The following is a 13,566-nucleotide window of genomic DNA, read 5'->3' as shown; positions in this document are numbered from 1 at the left end:
AGTTCGAGTGAAATTCCACAACATCATATTATTATATTCCTGATGGTCAAAAAGTCATGCTGTTCGAGGGGTACATACTTATGATGTCGCTCTTTTATCGAGTGCCATCCAACGGAAAAGTAACGACTTTTTATTGAACAATGGTGTACCTAATGGTTACATTAGATTCAGACAGCACAGGCGTCACTGCTGCAGCGTGCAGTCGACTGCAATGGCAACGCTGTAGTAACCATATTTCAAAGGACCTGAGAAGAAGAAGCAAACATATCTGCAAACACAAATAAAAGTAAAGGAATAATATACCGTAGCGTACCGTAGTATTAGTATAGACTAATACTAAACTAATGAATGTAGGTATTATGTATTCATTATTTATTATTTATGAAATCCTTACCTCTGAACCGGATGTGCTTTCCTATCAGATATTCATAAACTTATGTGAAAGTCAATCTTCAAGTTATACATAATTATAAATATACAGAGCCACTTCAAAACGTAGATTATAGCTGGAAACAAATTATCGGACGCGGCTGACAGACGCGGCTGATGCGCGCGACATATAAGTGTGCACAGTCAGGAACATCCAGCGCGCCAGATTTCTGTCGGATGTCCGAAGGCTCAAGGTTACGTCCACGGCTTACCTCCGATAGTTTGCACAGTTCAGTGTATATTCATTATCTAGATACCTATAAGTGGCGGCTGTGAGCCGCGTCCGTCAGCCGCGTCCGATAATTTGTTTCCAGCTTATGCCTCTATATGAAGAAAAACATACGAACGTAACACATTCATTTATTTGTAAGATTTTGCTTTATAGTTTGTTCGTGCGCTTATAAATAAATAAAAGTCTCTCTTCTTCTCATTACGGCCGTCAAAGTAAATAAGTTACTTAGTTGCTTCATAACTAATATGTATTGCAATCTGTATCTTCATAACTAATCTGTAAAGCTTGTTACTTACTACTTAATTCACTCAAAACAACACGCACGGCTGTCCGCTCAGTGCTCAGCGAGCTGCGACCTGAACTCACGGCGCCTTAACAAAATCACAGCAACCTTGTGTATGGTCTCGAGAGCTCTTTGTCCCTGGAGCTCTCGAGCACTACTAGCATGTATTGTCGTGTCGCTACACGGCGTTGACGTTGACACCACTTGATTCTAATTTTAAAATATCTGGCCTATTACTTACTACTCGAAAACATTTCTCAAAAATAAAAATAAAAAATAGTCAAATCAGCGCCATTCATAATTCGAAGTCGAACGTACATTTTGATATCTAAATGATGTCATTTCGCTCGTAACAAGTAGGTTTGTTTGTAATGTGTAGTGTCTGTTCGGAAAGAGAAGATGTATGGGGCCCAATACATTCCACGACTTCTCTTTGGTCTAGCTCACGAGCGAATGATAACGAAATTACATATTTTTGATGTCAAAATGTAAATTCGAACTGGCTTCACGGTGTCAGTAGGGAAGGTTAGGTACCTACGCTAAATAACAGGTAGGTTGTTTACGGCGAGTCGGTAGAAACAAATAAAGTATTTTGCATAAAGGGAGCGCCGGGTATACGGCTATACATTTATTATTAGGGTGTTGCCTTTGGAAATGTTTTAATGCGATTCATTCTTCGAATAATTCACATAAGTAAGAGCGTGCGACTATCAATCCGGAGGTTGCGGGTTCAAGCTCTGGCTCGTAGTCTTTAGGAACTGTACAAAATATCATTTGATATTTACCAGTCGCTTTTTAGTAAAGGAAAACCTCGTGATCGGACTAATTCCAATAAGGCCTATAGTTTCCTCTCTGGGTTAGAACGTCAGACTGCAGTCGCTTTCGTAAAAAGTAGTGCCTACGCCTACGCCAATACTCGGAATTAGTTGTCAAGCGGACCCCGTGCTCCCATGAGCCGTGGCAAAATGCCGGGACAACGCGAAGAAGAAGAAGTTGTGTTTATATGTGTGCACGGCACGTCTGTACACGCGTCATTGTGTATATTGTGTGGGTAAGTCGCTTTACTGAGAGGACGCCAGAAGTCCGCCAGATTCATGTCGCGGCCAGTCGCGGGGCGAGGTAATTCGAGTCGGGGCGGGGCGGTGCGTGGCCGTTCTGTATGATAATACTATTACTTATTCTATGCCGATAGTCGTTTGTTTTGTTAAATGATCAGGCTAAACGCGCCAAACCTCGTAACTTCCGAACTCGCAGATATTCCGCACTCTCAGCACGTGACTTGAGAATATTACAAACTCTTAATAATTCTGCCCCAGTTCGGATTAGCGGGCCGACAGACTGTTAAATGAAAAATGATAAACGATGATGAATGCCTTGGGAGTCTCGGGGAGAAAGCAATCACAACAACGCTTGTTTTAAAGTTCGCCTCGTCTCGTTAAAATAAAACTGGAGGCGAGTAGAAAAATATTCTGAAGTCCTCTTTGCTACCGATTATTTAGAGCAAATTATGAATATATTTTCATGTTTGAAATCATCACATGAGTGAAGATTAAAGATCTGATAAGAGTTAATAGTCACTTCATTATCAGTATTATCACTTCAAGTAAATAATTTACGTACAATAATTTACTAAGTATGTGCCCTGTTATAAAAAAAAAATCGACTACGATTCAAACCTATTAACAGTTTAACAATAAAGTGCACAACAAGTCATGGTACAGGCACTTTCCGAATAGGTAGTCAGAAATAAATCAAAAATAACGTCCGTTTTGGTAAAATTTCATGATAAGTAGGTAAATACTGTAGTTTTGTTAAGAAAAATTAAAAAAATCATAAAAATGACGTAAAAAATGTTGTTTTAAACAAAATATCCAAAACGTGCCCTCTATTCCCTCGGGTCCAAGGTTGTTGCTCGACGTTAAATAAATAAACAACTTCAACTTCAATATTTCATGACCGGGTGATATAGACTGCCTGAGATAGATTCTGCATTATAAAGCTCGGCTACTGTATCGGTGACGAGCGGCAGTAAAATTACACAATCCATAGGTAGGTAAGAGAGACTTTGATGTACTTAAGCTAAAAGCTCTCCTATCCTATCCTATGGCAGATGCTCACAAAAACGATACACAAATGGTAATTTAAAAAAAGTTTTTGAAAAAGTAGTTGCATTTTAAACCTAACATAATCTACTTCATACATCATTTCACATCATTTCTTCTACTTCTGGCAGCATAGATGCTCCATCTAGTGGTAATGATCAGTTCCCAGTTAGGTCGTTAGCTATTTAATTTGTTGTTTGTTTGCAAGTTACCAATTTACTTTAAAAGCAGTTATAAGCGGTTTTGTCTTTTTTCTGTGTAGCCGATGCGTCAACGTCTTTTGATCAACGGTATAGCCGATTCAGAAATATGCATGCATTAAACATGATTCTAGCGGCCCGATTCGGATTTTGTAATAGACATCTGTTAGATATCTTTTAGACATCGCCAAGATACGATAACAATATGTTTAAGATCTAACCTGTCAAATTTGACATTTCCGCGATTCTGGAGATACTCTTGAACGATTTCCGCAAGATATTACTTAGAGATCTAATTCACATCTAATAGATATCTAACACGATCAATCGTAAAAGTGACATTGGTTGCCCGAATTGCGCTGCAAAAGAGAACTAGATGAAATCTAAACTATAAGTACGTGTCGTCTCTTGTGAATATCTTGAAGTTCGAATACGGCAGTTGTTTTTATGCGCTATATCTACTCAATTTTTTTTTCGAAAAAGGACTCACGTTTCAAGAGTTTTCATCGAGTTTTTCAAATTTGGACCCATAAAACTCTAGTAGTAACCAACTCGATAGGTACCGAGCAGGACAGCAGACAGCAGTAGGTATTAAGTATTCAGGACCGTTCATGACCGGGCAAAGTGGATGGGCATTAGCAATGAGTGTTCCGGACAACGCTGCAATTTACGGGATTACTCACTATATTCCGGAAAAAATAAATACGTAATGGACATTTCTGCTACAGATACTCTCTTATTACTTTTAAGAGTGCTCGGAAGTCAATATTTGACCAGACATTTTCAATTTTTAAGGTGTGCTTTGTGACGTTAGAAAGCTGAAAAAAACCTCCGGAAATTTAAGGATTTTCTAAGACTATGTTATTAGGGACGAGAGTAGAATCAAATGCATCTAGGTAATTAGCAGAGATCGGACAAATTTGCGTCATTGCTCGCAATAATGTGGACATGACTCCAAAATTGATTAAATAATTAATCATTTAATTAATTTCTTACCTGAGGTTTAATTTTGATTCCTAATCAATAAATAACACAAAGATTTCTTATAATGTAAATTTATTTAAAAAAAATCTGTAGGTTTGTTTTCCAAATTTACTGTAGGTACTAATTTTTATATCAAAAATATATTTAAGTGCTATTTATTGACTAGGAAACAAAATTAAATCTCAGGTAAAAAAAATAATTAAAATAATTAAATTATTAATTATTTAATCGGAATCATGTCCACATTATTGCGAGCAATGACGCCAATCTGTCCGATTTCTGCTAACTAAGTACTGGGTGGGTAGTGGGCACTTGTAATATGTAAGTTGGTATGTAAGTGACAGTTTGTACCTACACAAAAAGTTGTTTAATGTCACTTAGTGCGCCCCGCGGCGATTTACTATGAAACTTTCCATACAATTAAATTTAGCGATCGATGACAAACAGTTTGGTCAAACCCGCCCTTAGTCTTTAATATTATGTGCGATGTTAACTGTCTGTAAATATATCTTCATGTAAGTTCAAGAAACATATATTTTAGAATAAGTCAAGGGCAAAATCGGAATGTAGCAAATAGGATATGGAAATACATCTCCCAAGTACGAATACGTTGGAAATGTCTTTAAGGCAGTGCATGCCGACACTTTGAATACGTTCGTGCAAAAATAGTAAGTAACTTTTATGTGAATTCATAATATACGCCTATATATATATATACCTTAAAAACTATTAATACGCTGAGTTTTAGAATATAAATAAGTAACTTACCTAACTTAAGTACATGAAAGCAACTTAGCAACTCCTTGAATATTTGCTTAGGTACTGCAATCAATTACAAGCCTAACTTATTTTGCAATGTCTTTCAATTACTTATGCTTAGTGAAGCAGTATTAAGTACTAAGGGTATAAATTATAATGTATTGAAATGATGGACGCCAAAATATTCCTGCAGTTGAATCAGCATAAACGATAAAGTATGGCTGTTAGGTGATTTTTTCGTTCGCATCAATGATCCTAATCTACTAAAACTCCGATCCCAATATTATTTGTAGTGTGGGTATATTCTGAATAGGATAATCCCAAGCTTCTGCACATTTACTTTTTCGAGGTAGCTCGCTCGCTTGGGAATGAATATTATAGATTACCTTGCAACGTTACGTTGTGTGTGAGTATTGAGGTAATATAAAATATATTTAGGTACCTTTAACCACGTTACGTCTTGGTAACAATTCTTAAATTATTTACTTGAAAATTGATTCGTCTACTAAGCTTAAGCTTCAATTCTAGAGAGTTTATAACTTTGATTACTGCATGAATATTTCGTGTCTTAAGTATTTTAGATTATGAAGGACTGAGATTAAATTACTATATATATAATTTAGTTACTATATATATAAGCTCTTAAATGAAGGCCCTTAACTCTATGATTGTAATAAATTAATTAGCAAACAAAATATAGACTAAACTAAACTAAACTGTCATTAAATTAAATAACCCTCGGGTTATTAACACTTTTGACTTAATATATACCTGCATATTTATGTAAACCACATTTCAAATTGTAATAATTAAATGCTACATACTCGGCGGACAGGTTCGCGGCGGTGATTGCTTTGGTGAATAATATAACGATGTAAGTATAAAACAATGCCACATAACATTATCCATTCAAATTATATTGTGTACATACATATAGCCGGCAAAATCCATTTTATACATCATTTAGGAAAAGAGCTGATACTATTCAAACTGCTGAATCTATTTCTATTAAACATAGCTAAGAACCACCGCTTTCACGTAAAAAAAACGATTTAAATCGGTCCATCCGTTGGAGAGCTACGATGCCACAGACAGACATTAGCGTCAGGCATATACCGGGGATTAGAAAATCGAGTTTTCCATTACAGCGCCATCTCTCTAAAACTGCGAACACTGAATACCCGCTCTCCTTGACTCGTCCCGTGCTTCGTTACAATATTAATAATTCTGTCGCGTAATATTTTCACAGATGATCAGACATTGAGGGCCCGATTCGGATTTTGTAATAGACATCTATTAGATATCTTTTAGACATCGCCAAGATACGATAACGATATGTTTAAGATCTAACCTGTCAAATTTGACATTTCCGCGATTCTGGAGATACCTACTCTTGAACGATTTCTACAAGATATTACTTAGAGATCTAATTCACATCTAATAGATATCATAACACGATCTATAGTAAAAGTGACATTGGTTGCCCGTATTGCGCTGCAAAAGAGAACTAGTTGAAATCTAAACTATAACGTATCTAGAATGGATCCAGTACGTGTCATCTCTTGTGAATATCTTGAAGTTCGAATACGGCAGGAGTTTGCTAACCAAGCCGTGAAAGAAAACTCCGAAAAATATTTACCTGTTTTGAATGCTTCAAGAATTATTTATACATTTTCGGGTTTGAAAGTAACTATTGGTATTGGATTTGAATGTTCGCAACATTATTTATATATGTTCCTACCTATAAGCATTGCACAGTGTTGTTCGCACCACAACAGTCGTATATATACTTACAGATCTAAAGTGGAGTTCATAAAAAAATACAAATAATGTAAATAACTTTGACAGAATCACCGGAATCAGCAACATCACAAAACAAACCCGAATTCCCTTAGCGTATTGAAACCTTAGCCGCGACATTGCCAAGTAAACTGCCTCAAGGTTTGGTGCAACAAGGTTGGACTAATTTTAAGCCTTTGGCGCGGTTTCGCGAGTTTGGTTTACTTTGCACTCACGTTTGTTGTTCCATCGCCTACAGTGTTAAGTGACAGTTTGTAAACCTTATTACAAAAGGCATAAAGTCCACCATTGGACAGGTGTTGCTATTTGTTCCTACCGCACTCGTGTAGAGGTCTAATTTGTCACTTGATGGTTGTATTGTATTGTGGTGAAAAATGTTGTTTCACTCGGTGGCAAAATTTGATTAACCCTTGTGTCTTGAAACCCTCGCATCGCTCAAGATTCCATTTTTCGAGTCACTCGCTACGCTCGTGGTTCAATTTTGGAATTTTTCGCTTGCTGGGGTATCAATATTAGCACGAGACGAGAGGTTAAACAACAACTTTGTCCCCTTGTAAAACAAATACTCTGCCAGCTATATATTTACAATACATTTGTTTACTCGTAATCTAGTTTATAGTTGACGCTACATCAGACTAATAAACATAAGGCATAATCGTGACAGTGATCACGAAATAGGTACCTACTTATGATAAGGTATCTACTACAACTTGGTCACATGATTTGACAATCTGTATTTATGTAAATAATATAATATAAACATAATTATAAGCTCTTAAATCAAGGCCCTTAAAGTCTGGCTACTGAAATATTACACAAATGTTTGGCGGGAAATTCAAAAAATCTTGGGCAGGTCACACTTTGTGTATTAAGAATTATAGTTTTAATACTAGAAAATATTTTTGATTTTCTGTGCACACGTGAGGATATAAATTAAATATACGTTGACGTGCATTCAAAGTCAGCTCACATTATTTCTACCACTATGTAAAGTACAGTCAACGATAAACACATATGTTAACACTTTCTCATCATACACCATTGTAACAAGGCGAAAAATGAAATGGAGTGTAAATAAGACCTAACTCGATAGTTTTCTTTTCTCTTAATAAAATACCTTTTTACGAAGCTTCAAGTTCCTAGCTTTAAATAAAATTATAACCTATACAATCTTTCAACCCCTTTTTAACCCTGTTATGGGATGAATTTTTAAAAACGCTGAAATAAGTTTTCTTGTGTTCTAATACTATGGCGTTGTACAGAGATTTAAGTCTCGCACTCTCAAAAATATTTGATCTCCATACAAACTTTCAACCCCTTTTTCACCTCCTCGGGGGATGAATTTTTAAAAACGCTGAATAGGTTTTTTTGTTTTTTAATAAAATACCTTTTTACGAAGTTTCAAGTTCCTAGCTTTAAATAAAATTTGAACCCTATACAAACTTTCAACCCCTTTTGGACCCTTATAGGGTATGAATTTTTAAAAACGCTGAAATTACTTTTCTCGTATTCTAATAATATGTCATTATACAAAGATTCAAGTCCCGTACTTACAAAAAATATTGACCTCCATACAAATTTTCAACCCCCTTTTCACCACCTTAAATGTTGAATTTTGAAAAACCTAACATTAGCTTTCTTCTCTTTTAATGAAATAACTTTTTACGAAGTTACAAATTCGTAGCTTAAAATAAAATTTAAACCCTGTACAATCTTTCAATCCCTTTTTAAACCTTTTAAGGGATGAATTTTTGAAAACGCTGAAATTACTTTTCTTGAGAATTAATAATATGGCTTTATATAAAGATTCAGGTCCCGCACTCTAAAAAATATTTGATCTCCGTACAAACTTTCAACCCCTTTTTCACCACCTCGGGGGATGAACTTTTAAAAACACTGAAATTTGTTTTGTTGTTTTTTTAATTTAATACCTTTTTGCGAAGTTTCAAGGTCCTATCTTAAAATAAAATTTACACCCCAAGACAAAGTTTCATCCCCTTTTTTACCCCCTCAGGGGTTGAATTTCCTAAAACGTCGCAATTCCTTTTTTTGCAATCGGCTATTATGCCTTTCTAAGAAGTTTCAAAGCATTTGTAGTGGATTCAAACTTTCAACCCCTTTTTAACCTTGTTAGGGGATGAATTTTCAAAAACGCTGAAATTACTTTTCCTGTCTTATAATTATATACCCATATACAAAGTTTAAAGTCACACACTCTCAAAAATATTTGATCTCCATACAAACTTTCAACCCCTTTTTCACCACCTTGGGGGATGAATTTTCGAAAACGCTGAAATTAGTTTTCTTATTTTTTTAATATAATACATTTTTACAAAGTTTCAAATTCCTAGCTTAAAATAAATCTTGAACCCTATACAACCTTTCATCCCCTTTTTAACCCTTTTAAGGGATGAATTTTTAAAAACGCTGAAATTACTTTTCTTGAGTTTTAATAATATGGCTTTATACAAAGACTCAAGTCCCGCACTCTCAATAATATTTAATCTCCGTACAAACTTTCAACCCCTTTTTCCCTTTTTCACCACCTCGGGGGATGAATTTTTAAAAACGCTGAAATTTGTTTTCTTGTTTTTTAATTTAATACCTTTTTGCAAAGTTTCAAGGTCCTAGCTTAAAATAAAATTTGCACCCCAAGACAAAGTTTCATCCCCTTTTTTACCCCCTTAGGGGTTGAATTTCCTAAAACGTCGCAATTACTTTTTGTTGTAATCGGCTATTATGTCTTTCTAAGAAGTTTCAAAGCATTTGTAATGGATTCAAACTTTCAACCCCTTTTTAACCCTGTTAGGGGATGAATTTTCAAAAACGCTGAAATTACTTTTCCTATCTTATAATAATATACCCATATACAAAGTTTAAAGTCACACACTCTCAAAAATATTTGATCTCCATACAAACTTTCAACCTCTTTTTCACCACCTTGGGGGATGAATTTTCGAAAACGCTGAAATGAGTTTTCTTGTTTTTTAATATAATACATTTTCACAGTTTCAAATTCCTAGCTTAAACTAAAACTTGAACCCTATACAACCTTTCATCCCCTTTTTAACCCCCTTAGGGGTTGAATTTTTCAAAATCGCTTCTTATCTCTTGTACACTTTACAAATGCAACCTAGTGTGCAAATTTCAACTTTCTAGCTTTTGTAGTTTCGGCTCTGCGTTGATGAATCAGTCAGTCAGTCAGTCAGTCAGTCAGGACACTTGCGTTTATATATATAGATAAACCCCTTATAAACCGCAAACAATTTGAATGAATGACAAAAAACCGGCCAAGTGCGAGTCGGACTCGCGCACGGAGGGTTCCGCACCATCAACAAAAAATAGAGCAAAACAAGCAAAAAAACGGTCCAAGTACTGACCCCGCCCGACGTTGCTTAACTTTGGTCAAAAATCACGTTTGATGCATGGGAGCCCCACTTAAATCTTTATTTTATTCTGTTTTTAGTATTTGTTGTTTTAGCGGTAACAGAAATACATCATCTGTGAAAATTTCAACTGTCTAGCTATCACGGTTCGTGAGATACAGCCTGGTGACAGATGGACGGACGGACGGACAGCGGAGTCTTAGTAATAGGGTCCCGTTTTTACCCTTTGGGTACGGAACCCTAAAAAAGTTTCACTTGCTGGGGTATCAAATATCAATATTAGCACGAGACGAGAGGTTAAACAACAACTTTGTCCCCTTGTAAAACAAATACTCTGCCAGCTATATATTTACTCGTAATCTAGTTTAAGAGCCAACAGGAGTGGTCATTTCTCCATACAAACGTACTCGACTGTTTCCTCCGTGGGTTTTGAAGCTAGAGCAATGATTTTTTCAACACAGATTAATATTGTCAATATCTGTGTCGGACCGTTTTGCTTTTTTTGATATTTTTGTTTTTTAAGGCGCTAGAGCCCTTCAAAAATGGCCAAAATGGCCTAATTGACTATGCCGCAATGAGAGGCGTGCTATTCAGAACTGACATCAATTAGTCAAAAAAGCAAAACGGTCCGACACAGATAATGTCATAATCATTTAGATTTCCAAATTTGGTTACGATTGGTTAAGTTTTGGAGGAGGAAACAGTCGAGTACGAAACCTCGATTTTTGATATTTTTACGCAGGATTTTTCGCCTTGTCCTTATCGCACTAGTTTTAGGAGCCGCTTCCGTTAGCGAGACGGGTATATTTACCTAAAATATTTAAATCTTAGCTCCTGTTGGCTCTTAAATAGTTGACGCTACATCAGACTAATAAACATAAGGCATAATCGTGACAGTGATCACGAAATAGGTACCTACTTATGATAAGGTATCTACTACAACTTGGTCACATGATTTGACAATCTGTATTTAAGTCAATAATATAATATAAACAACCAACCAAAGAAACTTAAATAATTTAATAATGTAAGTAGACACAACACTACACAACACATGTACCTAGGTATGAATTTGTTTTTAATTTATTTTGATATAGAAGCTACTCCAAAGCTGATGGGGGTGATCACATATAAAATGTTGCCCCCTAGTAACCGATATTTGGCTCATCTTCATGTGTTACCATTTCACGCAATCGTAAGCGTACAAACAAACCGAAGATAGTTATTTGTACAACAAGAGATCAAAGTTTGATATTTCTTCGAGTGCTTATTTTGAGTCCCGTGCAAGCGAAAGATTCTATAATAGATTCACGAGCGTAGCGAGTGAATCTAATTTAGAATCTTGAGCGTAGTAAGGGACTCAAAAGCGCACGAGATGTAAATAACTTTGATCTCGTGTAGTACACAACATTTTTCACCTCAGCAGTGAGAACATATTAGAGAACCCGAAAAATGTATTCCTTCTTCATCACTTACCTCTATTCACTCATGTTTTCTTAAGATATACCAACAATTAAATTTTCACCTCAGCAGCTCGAACAAGGGTACTTTGCTACTTAAAAACAGTGAGCAAAATCGAATTTTGCTCACTGAGTGAGCAAAATCGCATTTTGCTCATTTTGTCTCACTCAGTGAGCAAAATGCGATTTTGCTCACTGTTTTTAAGTAGCAAAGTACCCTTGTTCGAGCTGCTGAGGTGAAAAATATATTCTTTCGTTAAGCTAAATAAAGGCTTAAGGTATAAGCCAGTATTTTATACTAGCTTATTTAACTTTGAAGACGCAGTATAATTAAATACATTTAGTATTGAGCTTACTGTGGGATTAGGTCGATTGGTGTAAGATATTGCAATATGTATACATTTTATGTATTTAAACTAGTAGGTACTTACGTTGTTTAGGTATACTTTACAGTAAATCAGTAGGTACAGGATGATTTGTGATTCTCATTTGCTCATTTGCAATGAAGCCCGCAGTCAACCGCCAACGACCTAAACTAAACCTCCGCTTGTCGACCTAAACTGGTAATTGTGGATAAAGTACGTACATTTGAATAGCGAACCTTTTTCTCATAGCTGATGAACGAGTGATTATACTTGTGTCGCTTAAATTTAAACTCGGGTAAATCCATTCGACCCTCTCGGCAAATATTTACCCTTTACCTTTCACTCCCGAGAGGACATAATACTTATGTATATTGAAAAATTCGATTTGAATACATCATAGATATATCTTATAGATAAAAGAATAGAAAGATAGGTCTTAGTGCCACGTGTACCTAGGTGCTAGTTTTTCGTAGCTATCTCTAGAATGTTCGTTATAAATATTGATGTCTTAATCAATTATTCATGTGCATCTTAAGGTAATTGTAATTTGCTATTATGTCACCTTGTATTTTATGATCACAATCAATTTACTCTTGCCAAGATAGCAATGCCAATTAAACGAGTTAACAGCCTTCATTCTTTCGATCTCCAGCAAGGAAGAAGTACACCATTTAATCAGAATAAACACAATTAAGTGAAACAGTGTGAATATAACAATGGAAACTAAAAGCAACTCTGAGCTCGAAAGGAGAGTGATCGAATTGTTCAATAGCAAAGGTTTCTCTGATATTAATATCCAGTTCGAAACGGGACCGAAAAAAGGTAACGGGATTGTTGGTGAAATATTTCACGCCATCATCATTGCGGTGAACATGGATGGAGTCCCTCAGGAGTTCGAGGCGGTCATCAAGTGCGCCCCCACCAATGTGACCTTTCGCGAGAGCATGCCAGTGAGAAACTACTTTCGTAGAGAAACATTGTATTACAACAAAATCGTACCAATATACGATAACTTGCAGGCTCAATTCGAGTTATGTGTGCCGCAGGAAATGAGGTGCGTTCTCCCGAAATGTTATGGAGTCTGTGACGACTTCAGACAGGAAATGTTAATCCTCGAAGACCTAAGCAAGAAAGGATTCTGTGTGGCGCCCATACAGAGTGTAGACTACGACCATGCTGTAATCATGCTCCAAAATATGGCGAAGCTACATGCTTTGTCTTTCATTTACGAACAACGCTATCCGAAAATATTTAGAGAAATGGTGAACGAAATAAGTGCTCACTTGTTTACGCCATCACATGAAGATGAATTTTCTGACAAATGGGCAATCCAACATGGAGAAAAGAGTATGACACAATTTTTAAATGCCATTACTGACGAATCATTACGGAAACGATTTCAGACTGTCGCGGGATCAAATTCGTTACTGAAACATATTGAACTTTCGAAAGCTGGACAAACTATGATCATTCAACACGGTGATAACTGGCATAATAACCACATGTTCAAATATAAGGTAAGACCATTCATACATTTATGGATCACAGGAAAAAAATTAAACTCAC

The 13,566-nt window shown here is 36.0% G+C and overlaps 1 protein-coding gene across 1 annotated transcript; it reads left to right on the top strand.

Moving 5' to 3' along the window:
• Positions 1–12,661: 12,661 nt before the first annotated feature.
• Positions 12,662–13,343, top strand: LOC134660687 (uncharacterized; the record flags this gene model as incomplete). The annotated part of the gene is made up of 1 exon (XM_063516467.1): positions 12,662–13,343. A coding segment is annotated over exon 1 (627 nt), but the record flags the coding sequence as incomplete, so codon positions are not given.
• Between the last annotated feature and the right edge of the window lie 223 nt (positions 13,344–13,566).

This window comes from Cydia amplana, chromosome Z (genome assembly GCF_948474715.1).
Source record: "Cydia amplana chromosome Z, ilCydAmpl1.1, whole genome shotgun sequence".
Classification (NCBI taxonomy): Eukaryota; Metazoa; Arthropoda; class Insecta; order Lepidoptera; family Tortricidae; genus Cydia; species Cydia amplana.
Note: the sequence above shows the minus strand (reverse complement) of the source record. Positions and strands in the feature narration are given on the sequence as shown.